The sequence below is a fragment of the Muscardinus avellanarius genome, assembly GCF_963383645.1.
Source record: "Muscardinus avellanarius genome assembly, chromosome: 3".
NCBI classification, from domain to species: Eukaryota; Metazoa; Chordata; class Mammalia; order Rodentia; family Gliridae; genus Muscardinus; species Muscardinus avellanarius.
In genome coordinates, this window is record NC_137788.1 from 68,976,893 (window position 1) to 68,998,460 (window position 21,568).

A 21,568-nucleotide genomic window follows, 5' to 3' on the forward strand; every position below is an offset into this window, starting at 1 on the left:
ACTTAGAGGAGGCAGCTGCCCTCTGCCAGGCGGGTCCCATGAAAGGCTGCTTCGGAATTCCCTGCCTCCCAGAAAGTTGCTTTGGGAAATGACAATCAAATTAGTGCCAGGTAGGGTGGCTGTGTTCTTTGGTCCTCTGTGTCTGGTGTTTGTGATTTAGCTCTCAACCCTCCTAGGGAAAGAACAACCATTAAGTACTTTGCATTGGATGTTGCTATTTTGAAGCTGTAGTTTAAAAGCATTAAAGCAGATGATCCCAGAGTGAGCACAGACCACCCCCCTTTCCAGGAGAAACCAGGATTTCTGCGCAGTTGGTAACCAGAGCAGAAAAACCTCCCGGAGACTCACTACTCTGTCCCTCCTCCTGGGGTCAACACATGTGTGGTTTGCTGTTATATGACTTAGCTTTTAGAAACACATTGAGAAACGCTCCATTTAACCTCAGTGAGCTTGCTAGTCCCCCTCCTAAGGTTTAGAGAAGATTAGTATGTGTGCCTGACAAACAGTGGTTCCCCTGGGGAATAATTTGCAGTTTAGGGGAAAAGCCCACGAAAGAAAAGAACAGTAATTGGAAGATCATTTAGCTTTAAGAATAGGTTGTTACGCTTTTAAAAACTTGATTGGATTTAAATCTAATCTTGCTAGTATTTTGTGAACCTTGAACGTTTTAAGGTGTCTGTGAACTGTCCGGAGGATATGTAGGAGGTGCCTATATGCAGAGGAAAGTGAACCAAGAGGTCTTGATTTTGACAGCTTCTTTACCTTGAAAAGAAAAAAGAACCACAGGCAGATGGAAGCTGCTTTCAGTATGATGCAACCTTGCTCATGATAGGTCAGACAAATCGGATCCCACTGCAGGGTGCTGGGGACTTTGCTTTTAAATGTCAGCTGATCAGTGATTTGGTCTTTATGATTCTTCTCTCTTTATGCTACAGATGTCTGGATTGCAAGCCTGCACACTTCTGAGAGGGAGATGACTTGAGTGGCCAGCTTTTATCTCCACGACAATGTCCATGAACAATTCCAAACAGCCAGTGTCTCCTGCAACTGGGCTCCTTTCAAATGCAACCTGCCAGACAGAAAACCGGCTTTCAGTATTTTTTTCAATAATCTTCATGACAGTGGGAATCTTGTCAAATAGTCTTGCCATTGCCATTCTCATGAAGGCATATCAGAGATTTAGACAGAAGTCCAAGGCGTCATTTCTGCTTCTGGCTAGTGGCCTGGTAATTATAGACTTCTTTGGCCACCTCATCAATGGAACTATAGCAGTTTTTGTATATGCATCCGATAAAGACTGGATCCGCTTTGATCAATCAAATGTCCTTTGCAGTATTTTTGGTATCTGCATGGTATTCTCTGGCTTGTGCCCACTTTTTCTAGGCAGTGTGATGGCCATTGAGCGGTGTATCGGAGTCACCAAACCAATATTTCATTCTACGAAAATTACATCCAAACATGTGAAAATGATGTTGAGTGGTGTGTGCTTATTTGCTGTTTTTATAGCTCTGCTGCCTATCCTTGGGCATCGAGACTATAAAATTCAAGCAACGAGGACCTGGTGTTTCTACAACACTGAACACATCGAAGACTGGGAAGACAGATTTCATCTTCTACTCTTTTCCTTTCTGGGCCTCTTAGCCCTTGGTGTTTCTTTCTTGTGCAACGCCATCACAGGAATTACACTTTTGAGAGTGAAATTTAGAAGTCATCAGCACAGACAAGGCAGGTCTCATCATTTTGAAATGGTCATCCAGCTCCTGGCCATAATGTGTGTCTCCTGCATCTGTTGGAGTCCATTTCTGGTAAGAGCCTCAAGTTATGACAATTTCTGTTTTCTTAGTGTTTATCCATGTTCAGGGTTGGCTGTCTTTCTGAAAGGTGTTGGTCTAATATGGCCATCTTTTAAATGTGGGCATTTTCTCTTACTCAAAATGATTTCAGCCCTTGAGTCTGGCTTAGACTTAAGCTGTGTATGACATACTTGGTCATTTTTCTATGGGCTCTGAACTGAAAAAAATGTGTAGCTAAACCGTTCTAACCATAGTGTTACCTGCTTGCATGCACTACAGAGTAAAGTAGTTTTCACAGATGTAACATTTTTAATATATGGAACACGGTTAGTTTCTAAATTGTAAAAACAAATGACTAATAATACAACATAGAATCAGGAGCCAGTAAGTTTTGTCAGAAAGTGATATAGACTTTTGAGTCTATATTTGTAGATAAAGCATAGTACTACTTGGCTCTTTTAACCATGTAGTAACTAGGTTTCAAGTGCAAAATGTGGTGATAAGGTGAGATTGTTGGATAGTTCAGGTGGGATACATGGATAATTGAAGTGAAAAAAAAATCACTAGTTCACTGACCCTGGGAATCATTAACAATGCTGATTGTGCAGGGCAAGTATGGTTGGCAGGAGGGCCAGAGATGCTTCTCTTTTTCTCTTATTCCTAAAGAAAATAGCCATCAGCTGTATGTAATAGTTTGCTATTTTAATTTGAAAAGGAAGGCTACAATTAAGGAATCAGCAACAAGCGCAAATCATATCCAGAAAGAAGACAAAAATCATATTCATGAGAGATGACCTTAATTTCTCCCAATATTTTAGTTTATGATGGAAAAAATGACTCCATGGCACCAAAGACAAAAAGGATCCTTCTGTAGGGACCAAATGATGACAAAGATTGTTGTCAGTACTTCCAGAGATTAGAAAACAGGCAGAAGTGAGGCAGAGGAGAGGTGAGATAAAGGTGGAGGCAAGACAAAGGCTGTGGTCCTGTGGCCCTACAAAGGTGCTCCTCAGTAACATGCTTTTCCTAGATCCACACAGGCCTATTGTCCAAGAAATGCTGGCAGTGCAGGCTTGATAAATGATCCAGATGATTTCGATACACCATAAAAGCTTATAAGGCTGCAGACAGATCCTAGAATAGAGTTGATTTCATTATATAAAAAAGGGGTCTACTTTTCTGACATATCTTTATAGCTAATCATTTTCTTGCTTTGCGATTTAAGTTTAGGGTTTTGAATTGTTAAATTATTATAAAACCTTTTCATGTTATTCCAGAGTTGGTCAGACTGTAAGGACCCACTCAAGAGACTGAGTCCAAGAGACTGAGACCATCTGAGGCCTGTTCATCATCAACTTAGGGAGTCTTAGGGCAATCAAGGCAAGGGTCTGATCTGTGCTGATAGTGGACTTGTTGGACATGAACGAGAGACCCCTTCTAAAATTTGGAACTTACATCCATGCTCATTTTTGAGGAGCTTCATCTATGCCACTTGAATTTTCTTTTTTTTCTAAGTTAAGTTTTATAATAAAATATCTTTTCAAATATAAAAAAGTGAGTTTAAGTGAATAGAAATTAATTTGGGATGTGTGAAGGAAATGTGAAAAATGTAAGAAAAGAAGTGGCCAAAAAGAAACTTTTAAAGAATGGTCACAGCTGGGAGTGGTGGCAAATGCTTTTAATCCCAGGACTTGAGAGGCTGAGACAAGAGGATTGCAGAGTTCTGGCCAGCCTCAGCTACTTAGTGAGACCCTGTTTCAAAATAAAGAATAAAAACTAGTGCTGGGGGTTAGCTCAGAGGTAGAATGCCCCTGGGTTCAATACCCAGTACTGGAAGGAAAAAAAAAAAAAGGTCACAGCATTGGAGGACACCTTGGAACAGGGAGGTAATGCATTAAATGAGAGACAAATAAACACTCTGGATAATTGAAGTAAAACCTTGTGCTTCATAGTATTTGTTCTGAGGCATCTTAAGCATTCTGTTTAGGTGTGGCTTTTAACTTTGAGAAATAAGAGTGATAGGCCAGAGTAGCAAAGTTTCAGACTCTTGCCATGGCTATTTGAATTTATATTATTTCTCTGATTTCCCCTGAATTTTTTATTTTTTACTGTTGTATAGATATTATAGTTTGATTCATGGTTTGAAAATATTTTCTGGTGGAAATAATCTCTCATGGAATGTTTTCTGAGCTCTGCTCACTCTTTGACTATGAGCTATTGCTATATCTATGACATCACTGTATCAATGCTTCTAAAATGCTCTTAAGTTTGAAAATTATTTCTGTGTTAGATGCACAGTAGGTGCACTACAAATAGTTCTGAATGGCTTGATGTTTTGAGTTGTTTCTTGAATTATTTGCATTTCTCACTCCTTTTGTGGTAAGTTGGGTCTTCATGGCAGTTATTGACCAAAAGATTAATATCTTTTGTATTTGGACACATTTTCTTTGGAAGTTCAGTGAAGATCATCAGACAGGAATAACTATTGCTGTAGTTAAAAATAAACAAATAAACAACAACAATAATAACAACAACAAAAACCCCTGAGGCTTAAAGATACAAAAATAATATCAACCATAAATATCTTAGTTGAAGCGCATTTTTTCTTTTTCCTCAAATATCTATGAGGATTTGCATTGATGTCAGTGACTAAGACATCATTCTCCTGGCCATCTTGTATTTTAAAAGCCTCTTGCTAGATGTACTATAATGGTCCTATAATGGTGACAGCTTCCAGTCCAATGAGCCATTGAAAGGCTCATGAAAAGGCTCACATCCTGTGCCTTTCCTCTATGATTGCTAAGTATGAATGATTTGATTTGTAATTTGAATCAACATCTGCCTAAATCTTTTCCCAGTGTTCATTGTCATTTTTAAGCCTCAGACTGAAAAGAATTTAGCAGTGCATCTGCTAAAAGCAGGATGCAAGGTGCAGGTGTTGTTTTTTGTGCCTCACCAGGTATATGTGTCAAAATTTATCAAGACTGGCATAATTTCTAGACCTATTTAAATTTATAACTGGATATTAATTTTGCAGGTTGAGGTGAGTTTTAACTAATACAAAGGTAAAATGATTGTGATGATTGGATTTTTTTTCTCTTTATAATAGGCTTTAATTTTTTTACTGGCTTATAGAAAAACCATGGGGAGCAGAGTTAACCTATGACCTCTCCTCCCAACCCAATTACCTTTACTATTAGCATTTTGTGCTGGTGGGACACATTTGATACAATTGGTGAGTCAAGTCTGCTACATCATTATTAACTAGTTTACCTTAAAGTTCTCTATGGGTTTTGACAAATGTATTTGGTCATCTGTCCACCATTGCATATAACATATTGCATATAACATCTGTCCACCATTGCATAAAACATATTTTCACTGGCTTCAAGAACCTCCTATGGCTTAAAAAATGTAATGTTTTATTTTCTTTCTTAATGGGGAAACTGTATTCCCCCCAGAAATTGAAATGTAATACAAACATTGAATTTGCTTAAAATATAACTCATTAATGACTCTTAAAAATTATAGTGTCTAGGTTTTATAGTTGTAAACTTGGTTAATTCCTATAAATTCATTTAGCTATAATCTCAACTGAAAAATGCAAGAAACTTTAATAGGCATTTACCTTATAGTTCCATTTAGAAGTAAGTTAAATTTAAAATTTAAAAATTTTTAAATTCTTTTAGAGTCAAGCAACAATTATAAAATTATCTGTATAGTTCCTAGGTAAATTACTTTTTCTTAATAAATGATTTTTTAAAAATATACTTTTATGGATAGATTGTAATCATACTACATAATGAACTTCATATGTGTTCTGATAGAGTCATACATGCACACAGTACTTGGAGAGTGACTACTGACCCCACCCTACACCCTCCTCTTCTCCAGACACAATACTGGGATTGGCATTAATAATTTTGTATGTATACACAGCATCATTTGAAGTGTTTCCTTCAACAAGTCTCCTCACCACCACCTTCCACCTCTAGACTACTTTCATGGCTCCACTGGGGTTTATCTTCCATTATTGGCAGTCCTTCTTGTATCCTGAGTTCTCCCTAGTCTCCACATATGAGAGAAAACATATCACTGTTCACTTTCTGTGACAGACTATTCTTGCTTAACATAAAATTCTCTAGTTCCATCTATTTTTCTGTAAATGAAATAATTTTGTGTTAATAAATCTTCTTGAAGACATTCTTTCAATGTTTCAATTGTGCCACGTGTATGGGGCATTTACCAGCACTTTCAAGGAACATTTTCTTAACATTCTTTGCTTCTGACTTTATATGTGTAATGATTCTTTTAAATGCTCCCTTTCTAGGATGAAAAACTCTAAAAGGAATTTATTATTATTGCCATGTGTATTTTACCAGTTTGGTAGAGCAATAAATACTTGTTGACTGACTGACTGTAACTTAAGGGTTATGAATGTCAAGAGATTGGAAATGATTGACCAGGAAATGAATTCTGCATTTTTTAGGTGAGAGTTAAGCACATACCGAAGCCAAAAGGCAAATTTTGAACTGATTCCTGTCAGCAACTCTAAACTTATGAACTATTAAACTTCAGCTGTCTTTTACTAGAAGGCCATTTGTCATTTGTTTGTTTTGTCATCTCTTTAGGAATAGAGGGTCATTTTGTATGTGGGGAAAAGTAAGGTATAATAAATAAATGATTTCTTAGGTAGTTGAGTTGACCCAAGAAATGGATTCTCTTGCATATGTAGAGTCTGAGTTTGATTTTTCAAAGGTAGTTAGTCTTATATAATATTTCTAATCAGTGTAGTTGAAGATCATTTGATTGCTAGGATGATTATCAGATACAGATCAAAGAAGTAGATAATAAGTTGAACTTTGACTGAAATTTCCATAGGTACTGGCATCCTAATGACCAGGTCTTAAAGACCTAATGACAATGGAGCAACATGCCACCATAGAACATTCCACTATCAGGTGGAGATTGTTCTTTTTGGAAGCTCGTTCTTGTCATTACATTTATTTATTTATTTATTTATTTATTTATTTATTTATTTTTGGTGGTACTGGGGTCCCTGGAAGCCCTTCTACCTCCGGGCTACACTCCCAAACCTATTTTCGCATTTTATATTTGGAAACAGGGTCTCCTAAGCCAGCGCCCGCGGCTGGCTTCGAACCTGCGCGATCCTCCTGTCTCCGCCTCCCAAGCGCGGGGATTACAAGCGTGCGCCACCACGCCCGGCTTGTCATTACATTTAAAAGTAATGTGATAGAAATCTGCATATGTATCTGTGTACTTACCTCAGCATCAAAAAGGTGGTGAATAGATGTACATCTCTATTTTAAGTGAAAAAAATGTGCAAAATCAATAAAAATTTACATAGATATGTATGCATTTATGAGTGTATTGTGTTTGTATATATAATTAATATGTACATACATTGTATGCACTTATGTACACACACAAGTGTATGCTTATATACACTTATGCACATACACAGTCATTAATTTGTTTTCCAAATTGGAAAAATGAGTTAATTAGTCCACTATTGGATATGATTACACCAAAAAAAAAAAAAAAAAGAGTTTCTAATGTGTTGCATTCTAATAGAAACAAAATGGACTCTTAGTAATTTTATATCAGGTCATGGAAAGGGGGTCTTTTTGGTTTGTTGCTGGGTTTCTGCTGAGTTTACAGGTAATGGTATGGCTGGTTTCCTTTGTGAAGCAGGAGCACCCTTTTATTTGGAATATGGAAGTAGCAATAATGTTACGTGGATACAGGACCAGATGGCTCCTGGCTTCCACTTCTCGGATGTTGTTTTTAAACAACTCAGACGCATACACATCAAAGCGCTTAGCAGAAGGAAAGGCATGTTTAAGGGGTACTGTTAATGCAGTGCAAGTTGTGGGAATTCCGGCTGCTTTTCCACATTTGGGTGTTCGTGCAGTAAGAGGCTTGGAGTCAATGACAGTAGCTGGCAAAGGAGACAGTAGCTGGCTGTGGGAGACTTGGGGGCACATTCCCACTCTGAGCCTTGGCGCTCTCTTGCCTGGCAGATTCTCCTTCTGACATGCCTGTGGTTTTCTCCCTCTTCTGGTCATTCAAACATCACCCCTCTACTTAGGCTATCCTTAAAAGTACCCTTTCCCTCATCTCTTCCCTTCCTCTGCTTTATTTCCCTTAAAGTACTTAGCAATATCTGGTAACACTGTCTACATTTCTTGTCTCATCTGGTTGTCATCTGGCTTTTGCTCTAGAATGTAAACTCCTTCTGGCAGGAGACCTTGTTGATTCTTTATCTGTTTCTAGACCAATTCTGAAAACAAAGACAGGCTTCATAGACATTTGTTAAATAAACCTCATGTGATGGAGGACTCATTCAGTGACTAAACGGGTTTCCATGTTGGGTCTGTTCCGTGGATGAGATCAAGTCCTGGTTGTTAGGCTTCAGATATATTTTTGGTATTTTCAATTTATGACTGGGATTGGAGAGGTCTGAAATGGGGAAAGTCTCTGTTCAGAGCTTCTCTGAGCAAATCAATAGAAAACAGAGTCAAAGAGAATCTAGAGCTAGGATTTAGGATTTTGTCAGTAGTTACTTTTCACAGAGAGAATAGACTTAGATTTTTTTTTAAAAAAATTTATGATATTCCATTAATTTTTTTCATGTGTCATCTCCTCTTTTGTCTCAAGGCCGTTGGTGGTGAGGTTCTAGGATATTTTTGTTTCTAAAGATAGTGGTCCATTAATCAGTGTTTGTTGAACCAATAAATGAACAAACCAAGTGCTGAATGGGAATTATTGAGGTAAAGGAAAATATTAGGCAAGAGAAATTGAGACTGATTTTGCCCCATGTTTCCCAGCACTGACCTTTTCTCTATAGCCACACATTTTCATAATGTATTTATTTTTATTGGTGTTTATCTCTGAGGGGATATTATCAGGGGACAAGAGGATACAATTACTTTGAATAAAGACTTCCAGATGTTGCGTGTTCATCGTCATAAAATAAAATCTCTGCACTAAATGTTGAAATTTGCCTAAACCATGGGCTTGCTAACATAGTGTCCTTAGCAATTGATTAAATTAATATATATACATATAGCAACATACATATATACATATAGCAACAATTTGTATTATTAAAGGGACTAAAACATTAGGTAGTTTTATATTCACAAATAATTAGAAAAATCTGAGGTGCTTTCCAGTTGGCATTGTGGTATCTCACCCACATTCCCCTTTTGGGGAATTTCTTTAAGCTCGCAGGAGCTGGCTTGCTCATGACGATTAGTGACAGGTGAATATGAGGATACAAAGTGTTTGCCCTTGGCCTCTTTGGGGGTGTTTTACCTCTGGGCTACACCTCAGCCCTTTTTATTTTTTATTTTGAAGCAGAGCCTTGCTAAGTTTCTGAGGGTCTCCTCACATTGCTGAGGCTGACCTCGAGGCTGTGATCCTCCTGTGTTAGACTCCCAAGAGCTGTGGTTACGACATTGTGCCTGGTATACCAGGATCCTTTGGGGCATTTCTAAAGGGTCATTCATGCTGCAGAGCTCTCCTGACGGTTTTCCTTGTGTCAGTTTGGCACCTTCATTTCAGTCTGATCCTGCTACTCACAGTTCTTCCCACTCTCAGGAAAGCTTCCTCCAGGTCCAGACCCATTTAAATGTCTTATTTCCTACAGTGTCTGCCTTAGGGCAGTGAGTCAGAAGTCCACTTGTCCATGTCTGATCTACATATAAAGTATATCACACATAAATTTTAAGTGTGATTATATAAATATGTTTAGCTCTGCATATGGAATTGAACTCATTTGATTAGATTATTAGCTCTCTCTGTAGAAATGTACTGTGTAAAATTGATGCAGCAAAGGTCAACAATGAAAAAAAGACACTGCTAGGTTGAGATATTACATGAAAATCCCTTCTTAAAATGAGCATGGTGGTCTGAAATATGTTGTTATTTTAAGTTTATTTACTCATAGCAAGACATGACTTCCTGTTTTTAAGGATAAAAACTTATAAAAATGCCCAAAGATGTCATAGACATGAAGACAACACTTACAAAACATCAGTTAAATGATTTAAGTGTAAATGAATCAGAAACATGTGGACTAAATTTATATCCTCATGGGCATAAGAACAAATCTTCTGGTTTAATGCGTTTGGGATTTTTTTTTATTAAGGCCCAGTACATTTGAGAAACAACTTTAGATGCTAATGTGCACCAAATCCCTGTGGGTTACCAGTTTTAATTTTATTTGCTTTGCCTGATCCTTACAGGAGGCATATGGAATTCACTCTATTTATTATAGGCTTTGGAAGGTTTACATAGCTGCATCAATTTGACCTGATAAAATCACTTATCAATGTCACTATATTCAGAGGGAACTTCATGAAATGGGAGGAATTCAACTTTTGATCTTTGTAAATATGTCTTTTAAAGCTTGTGTCAACTTGTCATTCTGTCTGTCTCCTGTCCTGGGCAGGAGGTGTTCATGCTGTAGAGGAGAGGGTACAGCTGTGGTTCAGACAGACAGGGTTGTGATTTTCCTCATTCCCCTCAGCTATCGAATCCCCAGACAAAACAAGACTGTGGAATGCTGAAGTGGAGTGTGGCTGTGGGGTGATGGGGAAGGAGACAGAGACAATTGGATTATATGAACGGAATTATTTTAGCTTTATGTGTACTGTCCCAAATCAAGCTTCCCCATGAGAATTGATGCAGCTATTCTGAGGACAGGCTGGGAACATGAATCTCAGCCTCGCTGCTGCTCAGCCATGACTTTGGAGTTACTCTAGGCTCATTTCTATAGCATATCATCAAGTAGTAGAAATTGTAAAAACCAAGGGGGAAAGAGATAACAATTCCTAGAGATAGAAAAGTCTACAGTATTTGGGCAAGCTTTGATGAGGTTAGGATAAAGCAAGTTGTAATTAATTAACATTAAAAACAAAAAAAACGATTTTTCAAGTAATGGAACACGAGTCGTAGACAAAATAAATCAGGTAGTAAATATTTAATAATCAAATTATTATTTTATATGAGTGTGTGTGTGTGTGTGTGTGTGTGTGTGTGTGTGTTTAATACTGGATCTGAACCCAGGGCATTCTAATTCTAAGCTATAACCCCAGCCCTTTTTGCTTATTTGTTTTTGAAAGAGAGTCTCACTAGGTTGCTGAAAGTCTAAATTGTTAAGGTTGTCCTCGAACCTGCGATCCTCTTGTCTCAGCTTATCAAGTACTGGGATTATAGGCATGTGTGTATACTGTCTTCTGATAAGTGAAGTGACTCAGGATATAAAAGAGAAATAAATTGTTGATGAAATGCAGCATTCTGCAAGCCACCGACCCTTTCTAAGAATGTAGGTTAGGCAAGTTTTAGAAAAGGCTAAAAATAGAAACAAATTCAATTGCTGCAAGCTGCCAATTTTAATAATAGAAATTATGTTTTCATTTAACGATCAATTTATTCATTGATCTGTTCTTTCCGTGAACTCTGCCAAGGAAAAGGCAGGTGGAGGGTAGAGGTGAAGCAGAAAGGATGGAGCCAGGACCTGGGACAGCATTTCTAGACACATTCTAATTCCTTTTTCTTCCCCCTTGACCTTTGCACTCTCTTCTCCAATCTCTGTTTGCATCTTTTCTCTCCTTCTCTTTCCATTTTTACTATGGGGTAAATATAATAATTTGTAATTTCCTGGCCCAGCTTGGGAGCAGGTGAGGGGCTAATTGCCCAGTGATAGTGAGAGCGCTCAGGAGGAGCACAAAGGTTTGAGGATAAGACCTAGTTGTAGCGCTGTGGCAGCAGCAGTAGCAACAGTGGTTGTCCTCGTTATCATTACCTTTTCCTTCATTCTGCTTCTTGCAAAATGGTAGAGGACCAGAAAACAGAAAATAAAAGTCACGTGATGTCTGAGAGACAGAACGCAAGAGTGGTGGTGAGTGGGTGAGGAGGGACGGGCAACGGAGGCCATAGAGAGCTGGCAGGTCCTTGTGGAGGAATATTAATTTCATGAATTGTATTTCCTCTACTACTTAAAACACAAAACACAAAAATTTAAAATTTAGCTAGAAAATTTCATTGTAGAAAACATAGAAAACTACATAGCCAGGTGCCGGGGTGCACCTCTGTAATTTCACTACTTGGGAGAATGAGATAGGAGGATTGCAGGTTTGAGGCCAACCTCACAGCTTAGCGAGACTGTGTTTCAGAGTAAAAAATAGTAAGAGTTGGGGTTGTAGCTTGGAGGTAGAATGCCTGAGCTCAATCCCCAGCACACCCTCAACAAACAAACAAACAAACAAACAAACAACAAACAGACAACAAACAGAAAACCCAAACAAGCAAACAAAAACCCCAAAGCTAAATTAAACAAAAATAATATAACAAACTATAAATTAAATTAAAAACAAATCTTCCAAATTCCCGTCTCCAGAGATTACCACTGTTAGTATTCTGGGTATCTTCTTTTACTCATCTAATAATGGAAATACATTATTAAATTCTTTGATTAACAGAGTAAGCCATTTTTCTCTCATGTTTTTTGGGTATCGCCTTCTTTCTTTGTGAATATGTGGGTGAAGAACTCTTTGGATAGCACAAAGCAGGTAATTCCAGTATTGTAAAATTAGTTACAAAATTAATTGTAAAAGTAATGGTTTTTCAAGTTTTCTTGTTTGCTTTTATTATTTTTATATTTTTGGTACTGGGGATTGAACCCAGGGGTGTTATACAGCTGAGCTACACACCCAGCCCTTTTTTATTTTTTATTTATTTATTTTTGTTTTCAAACATAGTCTCAGGAAAGTTGCTGAGGCTGGCCTTGAACTTATGATCCTCCTACCTTAGCCTTCCTGCTGGAGTAACAGATGTGGGCCACCACAACCATCCTGCCTTTTAATTGAATGCTTTCATTTATAGGTAGAAAATTAGTCGATATTTCATTTGTGGTTACTGTTTTGTTTAACGTTTAAGAAATGCTCTTCTCAAGTACGATGTCTCTCAGTTTTCTTCCAGTACTTCTGCTCTTTTACATATATAAATAAAAGACCCATTTCTGGATCTCTTATTTCCCAGAGAATTCTGTCTTCTGGTTCTTTTTTATGTATATATGATTTTAATACAATTTGCTGGGCGTGGTGGCACACGCTTGTAATCCCAAGCACTTGGGAGGCTGAGACAGGAGGAACATGGTTCACAGACAGCTTCGGCTACTTAGTGAGGCCATTTGGAACTCAGTAAAATTCTGTTTCAAAATAGAGAATGGAAAATAGGGAGGGCTGGGAGTAGAGCTTAAAGGCAGAATGTCCCTGGGTTCTATCCGCAGTACCATAAATAAATAAATAAATAAATAAATAAATAAATAAATAAATAAAATTAAAAATACATTTATAGTTTATTTATTATGGCTTAATTTGAAAGTTACTCATCTGAAATTGTTTTAAATAGTAGCCAGTTGTCTTGAACCAGAATTATTTATTTAGTGGTCTACCCCCAACTCTTAACTTTATACCTTTATTATATGTGAAATTCTCATGTAAGTGCTTGGACCTTTCTGGACCTTCCCTCCCATACTATTTATCTGTCTTTAGCTTTGTGTACAATTATCATCTTCACGTTTTATTTGAATGTGTAGTGGATTCCCTTTCTGGATCTCTTATTTCCCAGAGGATTCTGTCTTCTGGTTCTTCAGACTGGAAAGACTGAGTTTGGTATCAGAGTTTTATCCACAGACGAGGCCATCCTCCAGGCTAATCGCTATGAAGTGGGAAACGTTCCTTTTGTCTAAATATTGAATCCCCCACCCCAGAAGTTGGCTGTTTTTGGTTGCTCTCTAGTGGCTTCATGTGATTTTTCTTTTCTTTCCTGGAATTTGTAGCCATTATCTGAGTAAAATTTGGTTCCATAGGAATTTTTCTAGCCACACTGGAATGAAACATCCTCTTTGTATTTGGATTCAGATTGTTATTTTTATTTTATTTTTTGTGCTATTGAGGATCAAAAACCAGGGTGCTATACCACTGAGCTACATCCCCAGGCCTTTATATGTTTAATTTTAAAATAGGATCTTGTTAAATTGCCCAGGCTAGCCTTGAACCTATGGTCCTTCTGCTTCAGGCTCCTGAGTCACTGGGATTACAGGCATGTGCTACTGCACCTGGCCAGATTGCTGTTTTTATTAAAACCATGCCTTTCCATTTTCTAAAACTATTTCTGACATTTTCAGAAATTCCATGAGGATATGGTCTATGTCCAGCCTCCTAATCATTGTGATGAGATAAAATTTGTTATATGTTAAATTAAATATGTCATGACCATACTGTACTCAATGAATAATTATTTTGTTCTATTGGTTTGTTATTTCTGGATTTCTCTTTGATCATATTTTTCTCATTCTACTGTTTATTATTTTTATTGACTTCTAAATTTGCTGGTATATAAAGTTAGACTTTTAATGTGAAAAATAAAGAGAGGGCATGCTTTCAAAATTGTGAATTTGAAAATGTATTTTGGTCAAAAGTGTTTTTTTGGGTTATTGAATACTTGCATCAAAATTGTTTTCCCTTAAAGACTTTGTCAACCTTTCTCAACTTTGTGTTCTTCATGTAGCTTTATAAAGAAGTCTGAAATCAATTGAACTTTTTTCATTCCTGAATGGCTCCTTGTAGGATTATTCTTGAGATTTATTTCAGTGAGGGGACATTTTTTTGTTACTTTTTGCTTGTACTCAGGGTATTCTTTTAATCTAACTCAGTTTTTTTTTTTGCCTCAGATCACTTTTCTTTTGCTGTTTGTGCTTCTGCCTACTTTGTTCTCTCTTTATGAAATACTCATTTCAAGAATATCAGAGCTTCTTGTCTTATTATTCCTAAAGACAATCTGTCCATGCAGCATTCTGCCATTTTGGTTATTGCATCCTTTTATTCTTTTTTACAAAACATTTTAAATAATGGCCTAGAGAAATTCAGTATTGTTTTTATTGTATTCCTCATATTTTGAAATTTGACAATAGTTTTTTTCCAGTCCGTGGCTAGATACTTCATGGTTTTGCTAAGTAGACTCTTTCCATACGTACTGTCTCAGCCCAGAGTTACCAGGTGGCCCTCCCTAGGAGGAGTAATAGTCTGACTTCTTTTATTTGACCAAATACAGCCTGGTATGAGTCACTGGCCCCCACAATGCCAACTCCCACTCTACGCTCAGAGAACTTCATTGGTTCAATGTTCCCTTTTTTCCCCTATCTCTGACCTTCTCTCTATGCCCTTTCTTTGCCAAAGTTGACAGACATACATGGTGCTTCCAATCTGGTCATTCCCTTGAATTTGAATTGCTATTCAGATGTGAATCCTTTTTTTTTTTTTTTTTTGGCAGTACTTGGGATAGAACCCAGGGGCATTCTACCTCCAAGCTACACCCCAAGCCCTATTTTTTTAATTCTTTACTTTGAAACAGGGTGTTGCTGAGTTGCAAAGGGCCTCACTAAGTTACTGAGGCTGTCCTTGAACAACGATCCTCCGGTCTCAGCCTCCCAAATGCTGGGATTACAAGTGTGCACCCAGATAATGTGAGCACATGCACATTTTAATCTTAAATGTGCCACCTTCCTCTTGGACTTCTTGGTTCATTTTACTTGCTAAAAATAAATTCTTTCACAACTGAGAGATCATCTGCTTGACAGTATAAAGCAGAAGAGCAGCCATCAATTAGAAATCATGCTTGCAGGGATTTCTGAAGGATGCCTTGTGTTTTCAGGTTCTGACGAAATCCTAGAACCCAAGTCCTAAAGGATGTTTTTTATACCCCCCCACCCCCATCCCAGAAGGCCAAATCACTCTTCATGTGTTTCAGCTTTATGAATGAAAGTTTCACTTTTGCAATTATCCTCACTTTTCCTGTCCACTGAAGGCCACTGGGATCTGTGGGAAATAGATGTGTGGTGTGAGAGGGAGAAAGCCAGCTGTGAGCTCCCTTACTCAATGACAGATCCAGCCTGAAGAGAGTTAACATATTATCATGACTTTAAGAATAAGTAAATATTTCTTACTAAATAATGCATTTATAATTAAAATCAGAACATGCATCTATGAATGCTAAGTTACTAAACAGTTTTTCACCCAAAACAGCTTAAATTTTTCTTAAATCAAGTGCCAGAATTGCACGGCTTAACATGAACTGTGGTCTAATGTGTATGTGGTGTAGTCTAATGTGTATGTGGCTGGTGGCTAAAAAAAATCATCCTTTTAAGAAAAACATGTTATTGTAGCATATTGTACTGATTTAGATTTGTTCTTTTTTATTTAGAGGAACTATAATTCTGAAATTCTTGATATGGCTTTATCTACATTTGGTGTATTGTCCATGAAACCTGCTCAGATTATTCTAGGCTACATTTTTATTTCTTTCTGTGGGTGAAATAAAGCACTAGTTCTGTCTACTCAGAGATTGTACTGTTTGTTCGGTGACTGTCTCGTGTCTCGAGTGAATAGGGCGTGCCTTAGTGACAGAGCCACTGTCATATGTTTCTATTCTGTTTTCTGCACTGCCTAGTACACTGCTTGGAAAGGCTCAAGGAAAGTACAGCTCATCCTGTAGAATCCTTTAATCACAAAGGAAATTAGTGAATGAAACAATATGGTTGTGGTTATTAAATGCATATGAACGTCAAGGATTTTATTTTTTAAATGTTATTTTTAAAAAAGGTGTAAAAAGTTTAATATAATTATAAAACTGTAATTGTTACTATTTTAAATTTAAAGTTCCTTTTTAGTTTTGTGGTGTAAGAATTCATTAATTAACTCCCCCACATGTATATCTCTTACTGTTTTCAGATAGGACTCAAAGTGCTTTATAGACACCAGCCCACTGAAGCCTTATAGCATGTTTTTTGTATATGTCCTCAGACCCAGAAAATATTTATGATTACATATTATCAGGGCTTTGTTTACCCAAAGGATATAGTCATATAGCACTTTGATCTTGACATTATTTGCATTTAGCATTATTACAAATTGCACATTAGGCCGGGCGTGGTGGCTCACTCTTGTATTCCTCATGCTTGGGAGGCTGAGACAGGAGGATTGTGCAGGTTTGAAGCTAGCCTCTGCTGGCTTAAGAGACCCTGTTTCCAAATAAAAAATATAAAATAGGTCTGGGAGTGTAGCCCAGAGGTAGAAGACCTCTGGGTTCCATCCCTAGTACCACCAAAAAAAAAAAAAAAAAGAAATTGTACATTATAGACCATATATTTTTCTGAAATTTTAAAGTTAAAATATCTTCATCTATAAGCCACAATTCTTCTAACCTGATATTAAGCTGGCTGTGATTTATGAAAAAGACAAACATGAGTAAAAGAAGATTGTTTTGTACTCTGTTGTTATGCTTATAGTTGCCCCCTTGAGGGTAAATTTTTTTTTTGTGTGTGTGTGGGTCTGGGGATGGAACCCAGGAGCATTCGACCTCTGAGCTATACCTCCAGCCCTATTTTTTTTTTTTGTGTGTGTGTGGTACTGGGAGTGGAACCCAGGGGCATGCAATGTCTGAGCTACACCCCCTGCCCTATTTTTTATTCTTTATTTTGAAACAGTGTCTCACTAAGTAGCTGAGGCTGTCCTTGAACCAAGATCCTCTGGTCTCAGCCTACCAAATGCTGGGATTATAAGTGTGCGCCACCATGCCCTGCTCTTGATGGTAATGTTTGAACAAATTTGCTAAAAAGGCTGTCTTCAATGATTTTTAGACAACATAGTTTTTGCATTTTCTCCAGAGCATTGTCAGTTTCCTTGGTTCTTCCTTTCCCTGTTCCCAACCTAAATTTGTCCTAATTTATCTGGGTAAATGGAAAGCTTCAAAACATTAGGCAGCTTTTGTTGGTTGTCAGTGAGTATTAAAATTAAACTATTGAGTTTATTGCACAGAATTTTCTTTACCCGTTGAGAAGTGTTTGAATACATCTTTTCTGTCACTAGGAGGGTAAAGCCACACCCAGAGGAGAGAAGCCATTGCCAAGTGTTTTGAGAGAAGTCCAGACAGACTTTGATTAATGCCAGAATGTGCCATGATTATAGCAAAGCAAACTTTTGTCTCAAAAATGTGTTCCTCTTTTACTAAACAGCCTGTTTATTATCCCAAGTGTCTTGCAAAATCTGGTGGTTTTGATATCAGAAATGATATGGTTTTGACTACTGTTTGCAATCTTATCAAGCCATAATTGTGCCTGGAGATCACCCTTTTTCTTGATTTTAAAAACAAGGCCCTGCACTGTCTTATAAGTACCGCGCGCTAACCGATTGCGCCAGATAATGGAGGGGAAATGTCAGCAAAGTTTGAATGGAAAGATAGGAGAGGAGGAAGGCTGATCTTGATTAATGAGGGTCTACATCTGAATATGTGTAAAATTATGAGTATTACATGGTTACCCTGGACAACCATTGGTGGGAGGGGGGAAGAGAAAACGGGGGTGGGGGGGGAGGACACCAAATATAGTTTAAATGTATACCATTTATGTTCAATAAAAAATTTGTTAAAATAATAAAAATAAAAAATGAAAACAAGCCAAAGATATAGTCTTAGAATTAACTATAAAAGATAACTAAAGCACATGCAAAAATATATTATGTTTAGTCATTCATTCATTCAGCAAATATTTTTCTTAGTGCGTTCCATGTGTCAGCCAGTGCTCAAGGTGCCAGAACTGTGGTCCTGGACAAGGCAGGTGATATCCTTGCCTAGTGGTGGTTACATTCCTCTGCAGGAGGTGGCTAAAAAGTTCTGAGAGGATAGTTAATAACACATTAAATGAACAAGTTAACAGGATTTCAAAGAAGGGTAAGAGTGGGGATGAGACTATTTAAAATGGAATATCAAAGGCAGCCTCATGATGTGCTTAGCTCTGCATGTCCAAAAGGAGAAAGCCATGAGAAGATACTGGGGCAGGATGGCTGGGCAGAGGGCAGAACCAGCACACAACTCAAGGACAGGGATGAGCTTCCTGCAATGAGGGGCAAAGCAAAGGCCATTTAGTGAAGCAAGGAGATGCTGGTGAAGGTGGTAGGATTTAATGGTCCAGAGGAAGGTAGGAGTCATGTGTTTAGACCTTGCAAGCCATAGTGAGTATGGATTAATTGTTTGGAAGCCATTGAAGAGTTTCTTAAGAAGGGATAGCTGTGATCTGATGCATGATTAAAAAGATCACTTTGATTGCCAATAGAGAATGGATTCTAACAGAGACGGGTATAGCAGGAAGTTATTTTGCTGTTTTGTTTTCTCTTGCTGGAAATCTCATTTGATGCATGAGTAGTAAATAATTTTTCTAGAACCTATATTGGGAAATAAGGCAAATAGTAAATCATTGTTAAATAAAGATTCTCTTGTGAGTAATAAAGGAAAAAAAATTCAGTATTTCTTTGGAAGGTTTAGAATATTTAACTGCACTTTGTGGGAAAACATTTAAAAGAAACATTAGTTACATTTCTTGGTTCATAATCTCAGTATGGCTTCTCTGCTGGCTTAGCAAAGGGCATTGTGAATGGCATTCATTTGTTTGAGATTATGTTGTTATTTGTATATATTTTTATTTTATTTGAGATAAAGATATTTGGATCTTTTTATTACTCTTCATTTTCTTTACAATGTGCTTTTATTGGTACATTATAGTCTCAGATCATAATGTAAATCATGTTGACAGCGACATACATGCATACAGAACTTGGTGCCCCATCCACCTCCCCATTTCTCCCCTTCCCAATAGAGAATACTGAGGCTGACCTTGCTATATTCACATATGTACACATAGTCAATTGGCTTATTCCCATTAAAAAAAATGACCTCAGTCTTCCCTTGTGCCTTCCCTTAGACCACCTCCCTGGCTCTACCGAGGTTTCTCCTCCATTGTATGGAGTCCCTTTGGTATCCCAGTTACTCCCTAGCTTGTGCATATTAAAAGAAAGATGACCCTTCACTTTCTGTGATCGGCTAATCTCACTTATCATAATATTCTCCAGGTCTTTCCATTTTCTTTCAAATAACATAATTTTATTCTTCATTATTGCTGAGTAAAATTCCATCATGTGTATTTCCCACAATTTTTTGATCCATTCATCTGTTGATGGACACCTAGGTTGGTTCTATAGTTTGTCTACTGTGAATTGTGCTGCTATAAACATGGGTATGCATATATTGCTGTAGTTTTTTAAAATTTAAGTCCCTCTGGAAAGATAGTCAGGAGTGGTATAGCCAGATAATATGGTGGAATAATTCCCAGATTTCTGAGGAATCTCCACATTGATCTCCATAGTAGCTGAACTAATTTGCAATTCCACCAACAGCATAGAAGAGTTCTTATTTCCCCACATCCCGGCCAACATTTATTGTTATTTGACTTCTTGATGATTGTCATTCTGAGTGAGGTTAGATTGAATCTCAGTGTAGTTTGGATTTGCATCTCCCTGATTGCTGATGATGTTGAACATTTTTCATGAATCTGTTGGCCATTTGTATCTCTTCTTTTGTGAAATGTCTATTGGGTTATTTTGTTTGTTTGTTTTTTAGTATAAAGTCTTTTAGGTTCTTTGTATAGTCTATATATCGCTCTTCTCTGAGAGGGATAGCTGGCAAAGATCTCCCATTCTGTAGGCTCTATTTAGACTCTTTATGGTTTCCTTTGATGTGCAAAAACATTTTATTTTAATTTAGTGTCATCTCACTTATTAATTCTTCTTTTAATTTCCTTTGGCAGTTTTGTTGAGGAAATGCCTATATGTTGAAGAGTTGAACTTATGCCCTCCCCTAATAGCTTCACAGTCTGGTCTAACTTCCAGGTCTTTGATTCAGCTTGAATTGACTCTTGTGCAGGTTGAAAGGTAAGGATTTAGTTCCATTTTTCTACAAAAGGATAACTGGTTTTCCCAACACTATTTGTTGAAGAGGCTTTCTTCTCCAATGTATGTGTCTGGCACCTTTGCCAAAAAACAATTGATTATGAATGTGTAGATTTATTTATATATCTTTATTACTCTATCTTTATTAGTATATTATAATCATTTTGGTTTTGGCTTTGCACAGTTTTATGTACATAAAAATTAGGTAAGTTTAGGTTTTAGTTACAAATGGTTTTTCTATTACTTGTCCATAGAGGAACCAGCGTTGAAGTTCCTTAGTAATTATTTTAATGCAAAAGAGAAATGTTATTCCATTACTACATTTGTAGTTTGACATAGGAGAACATGTTCATCAGTAAGGCACAGGTTACATTACATCCATCCACACTATACAGTCTTTTAAAAAAAAAGCCAGGAGTGGTGGCATACACTTGTAATCCCAGCATTCAGGAGGCTGAGACAGGAGGATCACAGTTCTATGACAGCTTCAGCTACTTAGGCCCCTTACAACTTAGTGAGGGTCTGTTTCAAAACAATAAAGACCAAAAAATAGGGATGAGAGTGTAGCTCAGAGGTACAGTGCCCCTAGTTTCCATTCCCAGTACTGAAAAAAAAATAAAGAGAAAAGATTTTATATATTGATATAAAATAATCTTTAGTTTGTTCAAGTGGAATTATCAACAACAAAATGCAGACCAGTAGGCTTAGCATACTATAATTTGAGTCCCCTGTAGAATTGCATTTTTTTGTCAGAAAAAAAGAGAGAGGCTCAGTATTATCAGTGTCAGCAAGTTCTTACTTGAGAAAAAGCTGTGCTTTTGGAGTCAAGAAAGGATCAGTATTCATTCCCAGTTGGAACTGAATGGGATTCCTTGACTTTTAAAACCAGTTGGGTTTTCTACTTTG

The 21,568-nt window shown here is 37.3% G+C and overlaps 1 protein-coding gene across 1 annotated transcript in view; it reads left to right on the forward strand.

Moving 5' to 3' along the window:
• Positions 1–1,007: 1,007 nt before the first annotated feature.
• Positions 1,008–21,568, forward strand: part of PTGFR (prostaglandin F receptor) — a gene marked incomplete at both ends in the record, with an annotated part of 51,140 nt that continues 30,579 nt past the window's right edge. Inside the window, one exon of the mRNA XM_080691449.1 lies at positions 1,008–1,805. Coding sequence (XP_080547575.1) covers positions 1,008–1,805 — 798 coding nt within the window. The remainder of the gene's footprint in view (positions 1,806–21,568) is intronic.